This window comes from Falco cherrug, chromosome 10, assembly GCF_023634085.1.
Source record: "Falco cherrug isolate bFalChe1 chromosome 10, bFalChe1.pri, whole genome shotgun sequence".
NCBI lineage: Eukaryota > Metazoa > Chordata > Aves > Falconiformes > Falconidae > Falco > Falco cherrug.
The window spans coordinates 16,983,899-17,003,265 of NC_073706.1; the positions used below are offsets into that span (position 1 = coordinate 16,983,899).

Here is a 19,367-nt window from a genome sequence, read left to right on the forward strand (position 1 = left end):
GCCACAGCCACCCTCTGTTCTCTGGGCAGTTGGTGCTAGCAAGTCTCCCTGCCCGAGAGTTCAAAACACTTGCTGCACATCTGTATTGTGTTTACATGACAAGGTGATGGGGGTGGGTGGTGGTGGTGGGTGGTCAACCCATCACAACATCACACCCAGAGCCCTCACCTGAGCAAAGCCTGCAGGAGAATGTGGCAAGTCATGCCTATGTTGAGGATGAAAAACAGAGCCTGTGGAAGATGCTTTTGTAGGCAATCTCTGCTCCATTTTCTAATTAAGACAATGTTTGAAGTTAGGAAAAGAAAGGGTAAACAGCAGCTCCCCACGGACAAGAAGCTGACTGGAATCCAGGCCAGATGTCCAGAGATAATTTTATTGGTGGCATTAAACTGAGTTATGAGGTTTTTACAATCCAGCCACTTATGAGAAATCTATTAACAGTAACTGGACAGGCAGAATGCATCTTGACAGAGAGCAGCATGGGCATTAATTGGGGCAATCCATAACAGGACAGGCCCCCGGAAAGGTTTCATCAGCTGCTTTCATTTGCTTCCTACAATTTCTGCTTAGAATCAGCAAAATCATGTCATCATCCCCCCCCGCTCCCCAAGAAAAAGAAAAGTGCCATCCATTAATTGCCTAATGAAATATGAAAATGTTTATGGGCCATTCAATCTTCCAAACTACAGTTCTATAATCCACCTTTCAGACACACAGCTCTACCAGCAAGAATTTATACCAGAGCTGCCTCTTTTTTATGATGCCTTCATTATATTTGTCTTGTTAGATACAGTTTATGTATTTATTTCATGAGTGAGGGGCCCATGCATTAGACAATTCAATGCATTTTACATGACATTCACATATTACTGCCCATGTTGAAACATCTCCCAAGGCTTGCCTGGGAAGGAGACCTTCAATCAGCTAGCAAACAGGACTGCGAGCCCAGCAGTGCTGTGGGACCGCCACAGTGGCTTGGCCACAGACCTGCTGGGGCAGCACCTCTCGGAGAGCCCTGCAGGGATGGTCTGCAGGACCATCCCGCCCCAGCTCTCCCTGCTGCCTGCTGGGGAGCTTGCTGCCCCCTCCACTTCATAGTCCTCTCCCTGATGTTCACTACTGCTCCCCTACAGATCAAGCTTTTCAAAATGGAAAAGGTGCACCTCATCTGTACAGCGCAGGTAACAGAAATCTGTGGTTTTCTGCTGAACACCAGGTTCATGATTCATAATTAGGCCAGAGATAAACCACCCAGCACCTCTTCCCAGAACCACGCTGAGCTCTCAGCACATCCTCTTTACATATTTGCTCATCGCTGCCTGCTCAGAGCAGCCACCAGCATCCTTGCAAACTGGAATGCTAGGAAGAAAAATGGAGCCTGGGCTCAAGGGGCTGTACAGATTGATTTACAAGGGAAGATTAAAAGAACTAAATCTGTGCTGCTTGGCTAAACAACAACTAATGGGGGAGGGCCAGTTAACAGGCTACAGACATCTGAGGGGAGATGCCACAGGCCCAGAGCACATCCCAGGGATGCTCCCTCCTGCCCAGTCTCACCACTGCAGCGGCAGGCTCAGGGAGCACCACGCTCCCACGCAGCCAGGGACCTGCATCACCGCCAGGCACGGCAGGCCAGTGAAGCTGGGCAGCCCCAGCATGGTCAGTCCCGTGCTGGCCCTGGGACCCACTGTGCCTCCCCCCAAGCTCCCTCCAGAACAGGGGCTGCCCGCAGCCCTGTGCCCCAGGAGCAGAGGGGACCCGCGCCCGCCACTCAGCCCTGCCAGCCAGGGACAAGGGTGTCCGCAGGAGCCAGGGCCGCCTGGAATGTGGACGAAAGGCTGATCTGTTTGATTTGCTAAACAGGAAAATAGTTTCCTTGTCCTAAAAGTCTACAACCAGGAATTTTACAAAGCCATTAATTACTTACTAATAATTAAATCAAAATTAAATGTGAACAGAGGTGCACATTCCTTATTAAAAGCAATTAAACAGAAAGCACAGATACACAAATAAAAAATGACTCTGAGGCTGGGAAATAAAGAAAATCAAATAAAAACTAGCCCATAATAAAGGCGCACTGTTTGCTCCAAGCCTGAGTTCATCAATTTTCTTTAAATATTAGCAACTTAATTAAATCTGCTTTTTTCCCTTTAATCCTCTCCTCTATCTAAAATAGATCTGTCCACATGCAGAAGTTTGTAACTAGTGCTGACCCCATAATTCTATTTAAAAAACCCAAAGAAATCCACATCAAACTGACAGCAGCCTCAGGGGAAATTACAGTTCAGAAGAAGGATTAGCTAGAGAACCCAGACTTTATGGAAATGGTATCAGCCCTTTGAAAAGCAGACGTAGGTGTGCAAGAGGCGAGGGGCAGGCCCTGGCTACGCTGCAGGGAGCCGCGGCCCCGGCACAGTAAGGCTCCTGGACCCACAGCCGTGCTGGGAGGGCTGGCACACGCTCCTGGTGGGCCACGGGCCACCCCAGCCCTGGCCACTCCAGGCAGGCACCCCACCTTCTCCCAGCCCCGGGGAGCAATATTCACCGGGAAGGGATTTCAGTGCAGGCTGGCTGCTTATTTTGAGCGGGGTGGGTGATGCAGTGAATGATGTGGAAAGGGGCTGTAAAACGGGTTAGTTGTAGGTTCCCGGGTTCGTTTTGGAGATGAGGCAGTTGCTAGGCTACCTCGGGAGTCTGACAGGGCCTGATGCTTCGAGTCGCTTCCCAGGGGAGCTGTGAATTAGCTGTAACTGCATCGAGTGCCGTGGCAGAGGAGTGCAGCTTTTGAGTGTCTGCTGAAATGGACACAAATCACCACTGAAATCCCAGCTGGCCCCTAGCCAAGAAGCCCATTTTCAAGTCTCCTCCAGACTCATGACCAGACAGCCGAGGCCATCAGACAGCCCTGCTGCATGAGCTCTTGGGCATTTTCCTTTGGGGAGAGCCCGTGCCCCCACAGGGGCAGCTCCAGCGGGCTTGCAGCAATGCTCCGCTGACTGGTCCTAACAGCCCGCACTCCCTTCATCGGTGTACCGGGAACATCCTTCCAACACGTTGGGAGCCACAGGGCAGCTTCTCCACAGCTCCCAGAAAAAGACAAAGCCCAGCAGCCCCAAGGCCAAATGCTCCTTCGGCCGCAGGACACCGGGAGTGGAGGGAGCAGAGGCCCCTGTGCCCCCTCCTCTCGCCGGGGGGGGGTGGGTGTCACACACCAGCAGGTTCCCGAGGACAGGCGCAGCCCTGCCCAGCAAGGCACTGTTCTCTGCAGCAGCTCCAGGTTTGCCAGCGCTCCTCTCCGAAGGGGACACGAGCAATGGCAAGAGCTAGGACAGCACAAGCAGCCACCCCCTTGCAGAGAAGGGAGACTGCCCGAGGGAGATCAGGGCTTTTCCAGCACCGGTGGACCAGCGCTCCCGTGCGCACTATTGCATCTTCTCACAGCACAGAAGGACACAGTGGTCACAGCAAGCCCAAAACCTCCCAGCGCCTCTCCCTAGAAGCTCATTGATGCCACTGCCTGTGCAAAGCCCAGCATGGATCCATCCCTGGGAGCAGCACAGCAACACAGTGCAGCTCCCAGCGGGCACTCAGGAGTGCCCACAATACAGGCCTGATGGGCATAGCTCCTGGCAAGGCTCAGGAAAGCTCTATCACCAGTGCTGGCCCTCAGGGTCCCTCCAAGCCTTGCCTGCTCACCCCAAGCACCTTCTACACCATGCTGTGCAGGCCCGCCTGAGATACATAAATCCTGCAACAATCTTGCTCTGGCCACAAATGAGCAGGGTTTCTGTACCACAGCTAGAGTGGGACATTCTCCTCTGCCAGCCCCAGCCTGCAGAGGTAACTAGCTAGGAAAGAGCCACTGCAACCTGCAGGACAGAGCACAGTCCTTCCAGGACCAGGAGGGAGCCACAGGGAGGGGCCCCAAACCAAAACCCAGCATATTATCCCCATGTTGAGAGGGCCATAGGGCCAGGGATGGACCATCTTCAGGAATTCAGGGTTGCACCTTGGTGCTATGGCAGCACTTTGGCTCCTCAGATGTGGCAGGGACCAGCACGAACAGATGCCTGCCCTGCCAGCCCAGCCTGCACACCTGCTGCTGCCCAGCAGGTCCTCCCAGAGATGGGGCTGAGCCTTCCCCAGTACAACACCCAGAGCTGCACCCCCTCTTGCACCCAACCTGAACACCATGGGAACCCAGCACACAACTAGAAGAACATCAATCTGAATTTCAATGTGCTTCTGCCCCAGAGTCTGTGGGAGCACATTAACCTCACCACCCTCAGCAGGGACTGGGCTCCTGCTATCCCAGTCCATGCAGTACTTCCCTAGCCAGGCCCCCATGAGCAACCCTCATGCAGGCCCTCTCTCCCCTGCTAGGCTCAACGCTGCTGCCAGCATGCCCTGCTCTACCACTGGCTTGGTCAGCCCCATGGAGACATAGGGTTACCTTACCTTCCCCACATACAGCGGCTCCGTGCCTGTGTACTCCTCCACCACAAAGAATTGATTCCAGACCCAGCCACGCTTCACGCGCCCGCTGGCCAGCAGTGCAGGGTCCCCCGGCTGCCCAAGGGCCGGGCCCTCCACCGCAGTGTGCATGGCCCAGGCCCCCAGCTCCTGGATGGCGCAGAACAGCAGCAGCATGGTCCACAAGAAGCCCTGCAGACCCCTTGCCATTGCGCTCTATGAGGCTGCATGAGCAGTAGCTTTTGGGCAGACAACTAGCATCCTTTAGGGAAGAGGAGGAGGAAAGTCCACACTAGCAGCATGGGGCTCACCAGTTAATGCAGAGCATCCCCATCCCTCCCACATGCTGTGTTTGTAGCTGGAGCACTCCTGTCCCAGCAGGCTGGAGTCACATCTGTGACAACAGGCGTCCTGGACCGGCCGCTGCTATCGCAGGAGCAATCAGTGCTGGTGCCTTGCAAGTTGCTCCTGGGTCTCCAGAGAAGAGTCTGGCAGCTGGCATTTGTCCCCGAGGACAGAGCTGCACAGCTCCGTGCTCGGCTGCTGCCGGTCTTGCTGGGGAGTGGGGTCACGTACAGCCCGCTGCCCAGCCCAGCAGTGGGCGGGGGGCTCTGCAGCAGCACACGGGGCACAGGCAGCCGCCACAGTCGTTCACACGAAGCAAAGGGAAACTTCTTCACGTACGGTTTCACAGAGGAGTTAACAGGATGAGCTGCTGCAGCCAGCGACTGCCTGTCCTGCGGTGGCCCTGGACTACTGTGCGATGGGTCTGGCAGCGCAGGTGCCTGGGCCACACATGCAGTTCACAAGCCCATTTGTAACTCCCATCTTCAGGGGGGTGACATCCCAGCACCTGGCGAAGGGTCCTTTGCCCAGCTGATGCCGGTCACTTCCATCCTCTGCTGGCTCATGCAGGGAGGTGCAGGGCAGCCGGCAGCATCCCCAGGAGCCTGGAAAAGGCCAAGGTGTCAGTGCTGGTGTGAGCACGGGGCTCCATGCCCCCCCAGCTGCCCCTGCAGCCCTGGTCAGTATCTCCCACCCTGCCCTGCCCCAGGTGCCCCTCAGCAGAGCCCAGTCCCACAGGTCCTGCTAGAGCAGGTACCCTGGAAGGGAGGGCAGAGAGCTGCAGGTCTGCCATGACTACAGACAGCTGCTCCAACAGGGACTCCCAGACCAAGAAGCCCCACTGTTGAGGGCACCTCTTCCCCACACTGCCCTGGTTGCCGAGGGGAGTGAGGTCTTCTTCTGGCAGGGTGCTACCGCTGCCCACACTGGTGGCAGACGTGTAGGCAGCACCCCCAGCACTGCACAGCTGCTGCTGCCTGCACAGGGCCAGACCACACCAGTCCTGCACAGACAATGCTCATGCTGGAGGATGCCAGCAATTGACAGCAGGAGCTGCTGGCTGTTCGGCCACTGCTGCTAGTCTTCCTAGCAGAAGTTTTCCCGTCATCTCACTTCTGCAGCCATGGGCTAGGAGAAAAGCATCTGTTCAAGGACTCATCACCTGGCTGACTTTAAAGCTAACAGCTTAAAGAAGGCCTCTGGAGTAAGCTTCAAGCCATCCGGCAAGGCGTTATGGACAAAGAGATGAGACCTGTAGCCAAGGGTAGATTGCATTTGGTGAGCACCTGGGGAGGAGAGGCCTGATCAGGAGATGGGGAGGGGTATGCAGCATCCACCTCTCCCTGCACCAACACCCCAAACTTCCACCAGAGCTCTGCGACACCAGCCACAGCCAGAACTACTCATGAAACATGCGCATATTTACTGGTTCACAGAATTAATCTGCTGTCATCGGTTACTCTAAACAGAAGGGTGAAAGAGGATGAATGGAAAGAGGGCGATCCTGGACTAGATCTCCACCTACTCCCCACAGAGGGTGAACTGGACTGAGCTCTGCACAGCCCTCTGCATGATTCTAAACAGCCCCAGCAGTTCAGACCAGGGGCAACTCACAAATATTTCCCTGGCTCTTCCTCACACTTGTCATTCCTCTAGTGCGGCTGCACCAGCGGGGCAGTTTCCCAAAGCATCCAGTGAGCTGCACTGTCATTTCTGCATTTGCCTGTCTGGATACACACTTTGTGAGAAGCACGGGACATACTAGTCCCAGGCACCACTCCACACTGCCTGTTCATGGTTCACAAGTGGTGTTTCATGCAATGTGCACAAATCTGTTCACACACAAGGGCTCACACTCATATTCTATCCATCTCATGCACAGCTAAGAGCACTCACACACACTGGCACTCCTTTGTCCACATTTGTGACTCATTTGGGTGTACACATATATTTTCCCTGCCATGTACACATGCTATATTTCATGTGCATGCGTGTGTTAGCTGTCACATGTGCAAGACCTGTGTACTTCATGCTTGAAGGAGCGCAGGGTCTTCTGTGTATTATTATGTTATCAATCACGGTACAGAAGCACTAAGAGTCCTCCCCACCCCTCTTCCCTGCCAGACCATTTGTTATTAAGACTTGTCCACACCAGCCATGTCAGGTTGTTGGAAATAGCACGAGTCCCTCTTGCCGTCAGGCCTCCCCACGCAGAAGCCACTCATGCCACTGCTCCTGAAGGGCCAGCTACTCTTGCCAATCTGGTGAGAACCCCTGTCATCAAACATCAAAATATGTAACATCGGAGGCTATGCCTAGGTGAACAAGATGACTTGTAGATGGGTGACAGACTGAGTCGCTCCTTCCCACTGTTCAAAGTCTCACAGAGCAAAGTAACTGCAGCCTTTATCGATCAAACACAGGTATAAAGGTTCCTGCTTGGGAGCAATGCAGCTGAGGCTGCCCCACCTGCAGCAGATTTCAGAGCAAGACACAATGACAGTAATAGGACATGTACAAACCTGTTTTATCACACTTATGTGGATGTACAGAAGATACACACAACAAGATACAGCACATCACTGCCACAAACAGTATCTCTCCAATTTCTCACATCTGGAAAACTCGTGGCTATTTTGGAGTTAGATCCCCAGACACCAGGAGATGTCAATAAACTGAACAGCACAAGCTGTACCACAGCAAGAGCTCCAGGCCAGCACCCAGGGCAAACAGTAAGTGTGGGAGGAATACCCTATCCAACATCTCTGCCTTGCCACTCTGCAGCACTTTTGCAGGCAAAGCTTCCAGATGTGTCCAAAGTTCAAGTACAAATGGGTTGTACTTGGTAAATGCCACTGCCAGAAAGAGAACTTAATGAATAGTCCATTCACACACTCCCAAGGACTACTACATAAGCAGAGTCTTGGGGAGAGGCAGTCACCAGCTGCTGAAATCTCTCCCTACCCTGCCTACCCTGACACCCTCTCCCTGCCATCCAGGCTTCTCCAACACTGGTTCATAAAGCCCTGCCAGAAGCCTGACAAGGCAGCAATGCCACTGCCAGAGAGCAGGTCTGCAATCACTGAAGACCTCCTGAACACGTAGGGAGGCTGAAAGAAAGCCAGCCCAATGGTGCAAATCCAGGCAACACCAGCAGCAGCAGCATCTTGACCAAGCTGGCATGAAGGCAGCACGTTGCCCCAGCTGTCTCCAGCATGCAGAGCTCAGGGCGCACATCTGGCAGACACCATCCACACTGGCTCTGTGCGGGCAGCAGGAGCCATCCTTGTTCCCCTCATTGCACCATTTCACACCTGAGTGGCAGCTGCAAGCAGCCGATTTCCTCCATGACCTGACTACCCCAGCCACATGCTGGAGGCAGCCCCGTGTGCATGCAGGGATGGCACTGCTGCTCTCTCGGGAACAGGCACCGTGCCTTTTCTTTCAGCCTTGCCAGAGTTACAGCGCATAAATGGAAGTGGCTAAGTCCTAAACGGTATCAATAAACCGGTAAAAGCAACAATTTAAATGCACACACTAAAGCAAGGCAGAGCAGACAAAGCAAGGGGCAGAAGATGCCGCAGCGGGCAAGCACAGCTCCAGCAGAGCTGCTCTCTGGCTGGCGGACAAGCTGGCACACAGTTCCCAAGGCAACTTGCTCAGCCCTGTTGCATCTGAGCACTCCACAGAGCAGCTACTGCCATGGAGAGGAGAGTCCCGCTGAGCACGCATGGGCTGGGCTGCCGTTGCTGTGGGAACCACAACCTTGTTTTTAAGATCTCAGCCATTATGCTGCTTTTTACATTTAAGAGATTTCTCATCTTACTGCTACGTCTGAACTAACCTGGTTTGCTAGTGGCTGTCTCCTGTCCGAAGTTCAGCTACGCTCAGCTGAGCTGTTGGTGTGCTCTTCCTATGGGCAGCGGCAGAGGCGGTGCAACCCAATTTGCCTTGATGTACCTCCAAGACACTCGGGTCCCAGGCTACAGAGCCCATCTATATGCAACCTATTGCCAGCTCCAGCCCTGAGGACTCAGAGCCACTAGGAACACTGACCCAGAGATACACAACTGGATTCTTCTCCACCCGTAAATTCTCAGCCTGTTTGTCTTCTGTCACAGCTTCAGGCCACAGCTAGGGTCAGTGTCACATTGCTCCTCAGCATGCACACCTTTCTGTCTGTCACATCACAGACCTCCTCCAGAGGCAGCAGATCCAAGGGCCCCAAATGCTGCCTGTGCCCTTGCAGTGGCCTGCACATGCAGCAGCAGGATTTAAAGTACCCCAGGGCTGCAAAGCACTACAGAAGGTTCTGTGCACAGGAACCAAGACTAGCAGTTTTATTTCCCCATATTATTGAAGACCTTTCACCAACAGCTGGAAGTGCCACTTCTCTCTGCCACACATGAGCAGCGGAGCCATAAATAACCAGTGGGAGCTGCTGCTCTTGCAGCCAGAACCAGCCTGCAGCACAGCATCCCAAGCAGGCAGCAGCATGCGGCTGCAGGTGTGCAGCACACATGCACGCACATGGCAGTGAGCCCAGGCACGGCTGTGCCAGGCAGGTTTTCATGCATGCAATGAAGCACCAGACTCACACTGCCTTGGTCCCAGGGTCATGCCCCCTCTCCTCCTGCTCCATCGTGCCCGCTTCCCAGTCATCAGCACAACTCTCCCCCTCCCCTCCCCACAAGAGCGTATGCAGTTTATCGGTATGTATTTGGCACAGCCATACTGTACATCATGTTGACAGTAGAAATTACATCCTGAGCTTATGTTTTACACTGTGCTCTGTCAAAACTCACCGCAGCCCAGTGATCAGGACAAATTGAATAGCATCCCGTCCATGTCAATATTTATTTCATTTTACAAATGCATGCTGATGCAGGGGAAAGCAGGCAAGGGAAGGGGAAAACACAGGCAGGCCACAGCACACAAAGATAGCACTGCCCAATACATTACAGTCCTACACCTACAAACCACACTGTTGCCCAACACAACTGCAGTCCCAGAGTCAGGGCAGTAGTGCCCCAGGAGCCCAGGGAGGGGTGATCCCAACCAAAGGCCAGGTAAGCATCCTGGCAGCTCCTGCAGTGCTCCCTGTGCCCACAGCTCCGTTGGAAAGACTGCCACACTGGTACTATTCTTCTGAGACAAGCCTTTAAAACCAGCAAGAAAACGCAGAGCTCCCCCATCACCTACAACAGATGCAACAGAGCAGAAGGAAAGCCCTCCCTCCTCGACCCCAGCTTGCTCCCTGAGCTAACATAGGCTTGGATGCGTTGCTTTGGCTCCTTGGCATCTCCTGGCAGAGTTGCATGAACTGCCTGCACAAGCATCAAACCACTCCATCTGTTTGGAGTAGCCACAAGAATGCTATAAAAGCTGCTGAGTAAAGCACAGCTTGTGCTACCCGTGGGAATGCAGAGCCACAGAACAAATAACAAGCACAAGACAGGAGCTCCCTAAAACTTGAGCTTTTCCCTGCTTTTCCATGGCATGCCCAGGCCCCAAAGGACACAAGGAAATGAAGGCTGCAGCAGGAAGGTTGCTGGTCAGAGACAATAGCTGAGTCCTGACCCCTATGGCCCTGGGCATGGCCCTCACTGCTATCTGTAGAATGAGTTCAGACTGGGAGTATCAGTCACCCGGCTCCAGCCCCCTTACCCAACAAAGACAAGGAAGGAGCGGACAGCAGCGCAGCAGGGATGATCTCCAGGGTGGCGTGGGGGCTAGCAGTTGCTTCCAGCACTTGCACGCAGAAGCCCAACCTGACAGCTGAAAACTGGGAGCTTGTGGACTCCCATGCTGCTGGACAGTTGCTCCTCACACTGTGCTCTCCACTGGGTTCCCAAGGGCAGGGCATGCAATGACAGGGGGAGCTGGGGAGGAGCTGTGGCATGCCTGCATCCCAAGGTCTGCCTTGTTGGTCTAGAACTGGTATCATTCACCACAGACATGAGGAAGCCGCATTGGTCCAGCACTGTTCTGTCAGCTTTGGCACTAAGCATATCTACTACACAGGAAGGACAGAGAGAATAGCACTGAAAGATGCAAGAGGCAGGTCTGAGATATATGTAGAGCACAGACACAGCTTTGTCAGCAGTTTGCAGCACTGCTTCCAACAGGCAGTACTACAGCATCTTTGGAGATGACCCAGGACAGGGGCTGGATGGACAAAAGCTCCTGCAGCAGCCATATGTGCCTTGCTGTTGGAGCTGCAAGAAGAGCACAGCTTCATACCAGCTCCTTCCCCAAACATGCAAGTCTGTCTGGAGACTCTCTCCAAATAGCAGGGCAGATCTTCAGCACCAACCAGTCCCCTCCATTCTCTGCCCAGCACCTCCTGACCCCAGTGTGCCTTTACCCGAGAGCTCAGAGGGTGAGCCCTGGCTCCAGCACTATTCACACATGCTAGCTGTGTCAGGTGCGAGGGAACAGCTGAGGCCACGTGCAAGCACAGCAGCAGCTCTGGGGACCACGCTAGCACCAGCTCAGAGTCTGCATCCACAGGGAGCCCGCCCTGCCTCACACTTGAAAGTGTGGGTGGCACAACAGTCCAGCCTCGGACAGATCTTGCTGGGAGACGGGACAGCAAAAAGCCTGCAATTACTTCAACAGCAATTCTTCTCTAGTACTGCCTACAGTGCAGCACACAGTGTGTAACCACATCTCTCCTCCTGTTAAACAGAATTCAAATGTGCTTAATGCTCCCCTTCCTGGGAAAGGAGCAGGCTGGCTAGAGCATCCTTCCAGTATCTGTTCTATGGAGGTGATACAAGCATGGCAAGGCTGCTACAAAGTTCTAAGTTGGTTCATAATCTCCAGGCCTAGGGCTAAAACATGAACGAACTCAGGCTCTCTGGAGCTCACTTTCTCTACTGGATATTGTAAGACAAGATGAGGCAGAGATACTTCTTTTCTTTTACGAACTTCTCAAAATTTAGAGATGAGGGAGAAGGCAATCCTGCCAGACACAAGATACTATCAACTCCAGACAAGGACACACAGCAGGCATATCACATGCAAGCATTCAGCATCCCATATGCTGCCTCTGACAACGTACCTCATCAGTACCACACCAACCCCAACCACTGCACCATGGCCAAGCACCCACCTATATTCCCCTTGACTTCCCACAGCTCCTTCCGAGCATCCAAGCAGCATTTTACGCTTACCCCTTTGGGCTGGACAATGGAATAGTCAGGGCATCCACAGCCCTCAGTCCTACAGGGAGGGCTCTGCAGATTTAAAACACTAGGGATGAGCACCGCAACCTGACTGCTGCTGCTTCAGTTCCCTCTGCACCACTGCAGTACCACAGCCACAAGCATCTTTGGCTAGAATACATTAACACACACTGCTAATTCTGTGAGGGACATCAGCACGTGTGAGAGCAAAGGTGTGGGATGCCCACTCATGTCAAGGCTGATCACGATCACAGCTGCTGCACTGCAAATCCCCATTCCATAGCAGATCCCACTAGTGATATGGCATTTAAGGCCCAAAGTTTGGATAAACCAAAGCTGGACAATGTGTCAGAATACCGTGGTGCCAGCTAGACAGGCTGTTGCCACTGCAAGCTCTGGAAGCCCCATAGCATCCCTCTGCTGAAATACATTCTGCAGAAGGCATAACTCTAATTCAGCATCCTTTACAGAATCTCAATGCATTTTGCCAGTCAAGCGAGAGATGGCTAGAGATAGCTATCTGGATAGCACATGGCATCACAGCGTGTACAAATGCTGGAGGTAAGTGGCCAAGGGATTCAAAACTGTAGGGGCTTTTGAAAAAGGCTATTTAAATTACTTTTACTTCTGTAGTGAAAGGCTTGTGTAACCAGTTACTGGATGAACATACCCAAGTGCAGGTCCAGACTGTGCAAAGCAATGCTTGATAGCAATCTGGCTTTCAGCAAGTCTTCTGCCCCAATACAGAGCACAGAAGACAGGCAAGTAATGATAAAAACAAGTTTTCTCAGTAATATCACCCTAGTCTCAGCTTTGAAAAATGGGCAGAAAGTCCATCATAATTAGTAAAAGTTTAGTCATGCTTGTCCTTGAAGTAAAACTCTGGGTTTCCTCTTTCTGTTTCCTTGAAATTACTCTCCCAGCAGGGGACTTCTTCCTCTGCTTTTCTTCTCAGATAAATTTGTGCACAGTCCAGGTAAAGTTGCTCTTCCAGAGAAATTTCTACCTGCACAATGCTCAGAACTGTATGACTAAACATCCATTTTCTACCTTCTTTTTAAGTTGCTTTAAGTTTAATTATTGTCCTCTTTGATGCTGCCTTGAGAAATTCTGATAGAAGAGTGCAGCAACTGGAGCTACTCACCACCTTTTGACTTCTCATGTTCAGTCACTTTCTGCTATCAGACACACTGGGAGGAACAGTGTTTGTTAAAGCTCTCACAAAAGCATTGTTTGGAAAAAAAGTATTTTCTAAGTTCATATTTTTTTCCTCCAAGTCTTCTTTGGTCCAAGTTTCAAAGAAATTTTAATTGCAAAGAAAATCTCAGAGTCTGCCTTGGGGAAGAGGTTTTTACAGCCATAACGGTCTCGCTCTGCAGCAATTCTTTCCCAAATATGGAATTTTCATGCCTAGTCTACGTGAATACAATACTTTTAATTCGCTTTAAAAAATAATCTCTGAGAGGAGGTGGAAGCAAGGGCATCCTCCTGTGGCCCCAAGTACATACGTGATTCCCTCTGCCCAGGCCTGGGAGAAACCACCTCCAAGCAGAGAGGGAAGAGAAGCACGGAGCTGCTTGGCACCCCACACCTGCAGGCTGGTGCACAGCTGGCTGCGTCGGGCAGGGCAAGCTGCACCAGCACATCCACACCAGTCCCTACACAAGGAGCCAGCTGACCACAGCTTTCAGGAGGCTCTGACTAACCAGGCAGAGCAACCAGCCTCCGGGACAAACTGCTGTCCCAGATGAGCACGCAAAAGCTCTGTCTCCGAGTGCCAAAGAGGCAAGTCAGGTAAATGGAAGAAACTGCAGCCCCAGAGAGGATGGCTGTCCGTCTCCAGAGCCCAGGAGCTGCTTGACCCCAGAGACAGCAGCCACCGCTCTGCTAGGTCGTTTGTGGTTTCCCCGTTCTGAATTGCACCCTCCAAGCCCTTGAGCGCAGCAGGTCCCTTCCTGCCATTCAGCACTGGGACCACAAGTGCCTGCATAGCCCATCTGTTACACATCAGCCCTGCTAGCCCCATGCCAGTCCCTCCTGCTATTTGGATGCTCCTTTTGCTCCCCTCAGGACCCTGCTTGCTGCAGTTACTCATGCACCACTCAGCACAGCTTCCGAGGAGCAGTAGCGGGTGTTTCCCTCCTGCTTCCTGGAGGGAATCACAAATCACAAATCCCTAGTCAGCTCTAGAAGCAGAAGCCTCTGACACCTGAGCAACAACACAGCACCAGCAGGCACCGGCCTCTCCATCCCTCTCTGCCGATTCAGTGCAGTGCTACAGCCTGGGTACCCAGCAGCTCAGGGCACACCCATCATCACCAGCACAACCAGACACACAGATATTAGCACAGAGTGAACATCTGCAGCGCAAACTCCTGCTGCCACCCCACCAAGCCCCACGCATCAGGAGTGCTGGCACCTGACCCAATGGAGAGAGAAGGCTGATACCACGGGATGGATGATTCAAGGGATCACAGGCAAGTCACTCTTTCCTGTGAACCTGACAAACTGCCTGATGTGCTAGCAAAAAAGCAAAACAAAGCACTTGAGCACATGGATATGCTAAGGCATGGCTAGTCTTTCCTTTGCCATGTTGTAAACTGAAAGTTGTACACTGCTAAGCACTGCACATCCTAGGACCCACCAACTGCTTCAGCAGAGACAAAAAGCAACGTATCTGTCTAACCTCTCAAAGGCTTGTGAACAGAATCATTATTAGAGGCAGAAGAATCAGAGTTCTCAACAGCTAGGGGTAGACCCCAAAAAAACCCCAAACAAAAAAGAGAAGCCCCATTGCCACAAGCCCAAATCTGGTATAAAAGCTGAAAGGGAAAAAACAAGCAATGAGTTCAGTCATGGCCTGGCAGAAAATGACAAGGGAACCCATGTATGAAGCAAAATCCATGAGACAGGAGATTAACTTAGTCAAGGCTATTGCAAGAAACTTGGACTGAGTTGAAGAACTGGATTGAGCCAGGGGACTGGCCAAACAGGAACTGAAAGTCAGTGCCAAACTGGCATTAACACCCAGATGAAGCTGAAAGAGAGCATGTGAAGGAGAGCCTATCTCTAGCTGGGGAGGAAGACAAGGTGACATTGCTGCTCCTCCAGTGCCTGCCTGCAGCAATGACACTGACCCAGCCACCACACTTCCTGCATAACCTTTCCCTAGGCTTGGCACCACCAGCAGAGAAAACATCAGAGTTCCTTTGCTCCCACAGGCCAAGGGTGAGTGGTGCTGGTTATGGGGAAGATGCCTACACCCATTGCAGCATCTCTGCCACAGCTGCTGGGGTGGACAGAGTTCCTCCTGCTCCAGAGCTCAGACAGGTAATTAATTTTAGGATCTGAATGGACAGCTGCATCTCAAAGTCATGCCCTTTACAAATGCCCTGTACAAAGTCAGAAGTTGCATTTCCAACAGCCTCACATCTTTTATGCCCCGTTACCTCATGAGGAGGCAGAAAAGCTCCCATACAGCAGGGTAGAGAACCTGCACAAGCCTCCACCTGCAGAGCTGATTGCCATGGCACAGCCCAAGGACACAGGAACCAGCACCGTTCCGCTCCTTGCCTCCTGCTGCCACTTCTTTGGGCCCTGGAGGCCAGCAGAAGTGACAAGAGAGGCATGGCACGAGCACCAGACTGCCCAAAACAGGGCAAGTGGAACCAAAGCTGATAGCCTGGACAAGTGGGCACCTGGATAGGAGTTAAAGGACAGACTGAAATAAAAAAAAAACAACACACAACCACAAAGTGGAATTCATACACTTTGACAAACATGGAGGGAGTGGGGTTCTTTTAAGCAAATGTTTGGCAGATGCATGAATTATTTATTATTCAATATTGTGTGATTAAATGAAAAATTGAAGACGTTCACAGCTTTGTTTGCAACTTTCTACCTCTCATGAAAGTCTGCCCAAATTCCTACAGAGAATAACAAGTGGGTATTATACTGAGCCAGAAGGGTTCAAAGAAACTTCCTTCGGTTTGCTGCTCAGGCTCAGGCTTAGACTCAGTCCTCTGGTGAAATAAGTACTGTAGCAGGGACATGTTGCTTTCAGGAAGGTCTTGCTGCTACTCATTCTTCTTCCCTATGCATTTTAATTCTCTTGGCTATTTTCTCCCTGGAAAAATCAGTCCTCACGATAGGAGACATGTGACCCCTCTTTACAGAATGCATGAGCCCAAGGAAGTCTCTCCCTGTGGCAGCACACCATCATTTTGAGACTAGGACCAAGTCAGCATAGGATCACCCACACTGAAGTGGGGAGGTCATGAGGGAGGACAAGAGCAGAGAAAAGCAGGACAAGACCCGGGAGAGCTGCACCACAGGTCTCATACCTGCAGCTTCAGCAGTGCTTTTTTCCGGTGTAACAGGACGACCGAGTTGTGCACAGCTCCGATTAGAAGCAGGCTCCAACTTTCTGTGGCAGGAACCTTATGCCGACAGCAGCCTGAAGAGGCAAGTGGCTTCCTCAGCACCTCAGGACAAGGTCTGCAGCAATAAACAGCTGTCAGAAAGGCAGAAGAATGAGATTAATTAGTTATTAATAAATGCCAGTTTCAGCCTGATCTTTCACACTTAAAAAAACTGTTACAATGATTTTCTTATTTTCAGAGGAGCTCATTAAATAAGAATTAGAAACAAGATAGTATAACAGATAAGAAAATTATTTCTGCAGCTATATCCTGCCAAAATCCACTGCTCTGCACCTGTACTCCTCAGCCACCCAGACTAACCAGATTTGACCCTGCAGCATCCACACAGCAGGTAAAGCACCATGCCAGCACCTCACTGCCAAATGCCCTGTTATCACCACCAGCCACCACCACCCCAGCAATACTGTCCTGCCTAAACACAGGGTTTTCTGGCATGTGGGAGAAGAGGCTCCAGCCTCAAACCTTCCTGCTCTCCAGAAATTCCTAAGCAAACACACTGTGGAGAAAGGAAGGAATAGCACAAAAATTTGGGAACCTGAAGCTGAATGCTGCACAGCCTCAATCCTCAAGCAGGAAGCAAATATGCTTTGCTAAGATGCAGCATTGCTCAGAGAAAATAAAATCCACCACAGTTGGCAGAAATCCCGGGTAGCTGAGTCACCTACACATTTTGGTAGCACATTTTGGCCAAGTCTATTTGAAAGTCTGCATCTTCTTGCACAGCAAAAAGTGAACCACTGCACACCCCTCAGGGCTGCCCCAGACAATCAGAGCCCTGCTAGGTCCCTCAGGCTGCACTTTGAGCAGAAACAGGCCAGTAAGGAGCAGGTATTCTTGAGAAAAGGCACCAGAGCTTCACAGACCCAAAAGGGTCTCTGGATGGTCACCAGGTAAAGATTCATTTGAAGCAAAGCCCACCTGCCCCTCATAAAGCACAATGAGGAGGAATTTGACCCTCTTGCTGGGCCAGGGCCCTACGTGCTGGAACAGATGGGTCAGGTCTCTGAGCGAGCAATCCTCACAGCACACCGTTCACCAGCAACCTGTAGATAAAGGCTTTCTCCAGCCTGTAACAGGTTAAAAGATTAAACCCCCTTGTAGGCAACCTGCAGACAACTGCAATAGGCTAAATTTTGTATTTGATCGTTAATGACAGATGCATTATTTATTTGGAATTATTTACTTCATTCTACTAATTATATCACCATTGATAGCTTCTGATGATGCACAGCACTTTGAATCATGTCCCAGGAGTCAGACCCTGTCCAGAGCAACACAAACCACAACGGTCGGCACCACAGCACAGTGACTGCCCCAGTACAAACAGGCAGCTCTTGCCGAAAGCTGCTCACTGTCTTGCAGATACCATGAGGTCATGTGTATTCTGGATGGCCAACATTCCGCATTCCTCCCGTGCATTGCCAGGTATCCAGAGGGTGCTGGTGAATCCAACTATCGTCCCCCAAGGGCTTGCTTGGCTGACTCAGAGGGAAGTGGCTCAGCGCTCTCTTGTTCCTCCTGCCCCAAGCCCTTCTAGTGCTCACACCCCAGCCTCCCCGCTGCAGGAGGTAAACGTCACGAGTTTGGGCCAAATCCATCAGTGCTGGCCCAGCACCCATGGCCCCACCAAGCCATGCCCACTGACACTACCAGGGCAAACAGCCCGGATAAGAGAATCTGCATGGAACTGGCCTCCCCCCAGAGCAGAGCGGCCCCTTCTCCCTCTCCTTGCCACAGCCCTGAACATTTCACCACTGCTCCTCCCCACACACACCAAGGGCAGAGCTGCCCTGATAACACAGCCATGCAAGCAAGCCCCAAGCAACAGACAGAAGAGGCCAGCATTCCCTTTGCCTGAAGGGACCAGTCCCTCAGGAACCACCCCAGTGAGGACGGGAACCCCTGGAGAGAAGGATGGGGAAGCTGTCTCCCCCAGGGCTTTGCTGGCAGCACAGCTACACATGGCTGCACTACGGAAAAAACTTCACTTGAATGCAAAACCAGAAGCTTTTAGCATCCTGTCTGGTAGAATCAAATTTTTATATCCTTCCATGCCCAGTAAATCCTGTTCACAAAGAACAAGAAAAAAGGAAGTAAAAGCCTTAATAAATGCTGGAAGAGCAGGGAGCCCACACCAACTCCCAGCCCTGTGTAGCTCCTGGATAATCTAAGCAATAGTTTATTTTTCTCTCCAGTATCATTTTCCCAGCTTGATCTCTACTGTCGCAGTATGATGGTTTCACCCCATTAGCCTTGCTTAAAAAAGTGATCCCAGGACTGTGAGTGTTATTGCCCACATAAATCAGGAGGCTTTGAATACTGAGCACCTTTAAATAAACAGCTGATGGAAGTGAAGTTCCGGGATCATTATTAATAGCTTTTCATTTCTGTGTCCGCTGTGCTGTGACATTCTTTCCCAGCAGAAAGCCTCCGCTTCCTATCCCCAGTACATCTGATCCCATGAGTCCTCCAGTCAGAATGAATGACTGTACCTTTGTGTTAATTGCATAGCCCGTTCCACAAACTGAATACTAATATTCACTAGCAAGAGGAGAAGAGTTTGTAGACCAGGAGCAATGGGGCAGTTCGAGGAGAGGCAGGCCAGCCCTTGCCCTGTGCACAGAGGTGAGGAGTGCTGGTCGTCTCACCTCCCCTTAAGGAAGGGCAGATCCTGGCTCTTCCAGCACACACCGGTAAAGGCTACAACAGGGCCCTGACGCATTTCTGTTCTGTCTGCCCAGGGAGTGTGCCGTGTACCGGCTAGACACAGGCCTTCCCTGCCCTGCCAGCTCCATCAAACTGCTTACCCCCCACCCCACCCCCGCAAGCACGCCTGCCACTCTCTGCATTGCAAACAGCTCCCGTCCCAGGGACACGGACCCTTGGAGAGGCAGCCACCACAGACCAGCCCTGTTAG

General features: G+C 52.0%; 1 protein-coding gene across 3 annotated transcripts in view; it reads right to left on the bottom strand.

Moving 5' to 3' along the window:
* CDH22 (cadherin 22) overlaps window positions 1-19,367 on the bottom strand; it is an 86,032-nt gene that overhangs the window by 53,078 nt on the left and 13,587 nt on the right. For 2 of the 3 annotated variants that reach the window (XM_055722922.1, XM_055722924.1), the window contains exons 2-3: window positions 16,352-16,521; window positions 4,459-5,423 (exon numbers count right to left, since the gene is read on the bottom strand). In XM_055722922.1, the coding sequence (XP_055578897.1) occupies window positions 4,459-4,683 (225 nt within the window). In that variant the 5' untranslated portion in view covers window positions 4,684-5,423; window positions 16,352-16,521. The remainder of the gene's footprint in view (window positions 1-4,458; window positions 5,424-16,351; window positions 16,522-19,367) is intronic. The other variant, XM_055722923.1, reaches the window with a different exon arrangement.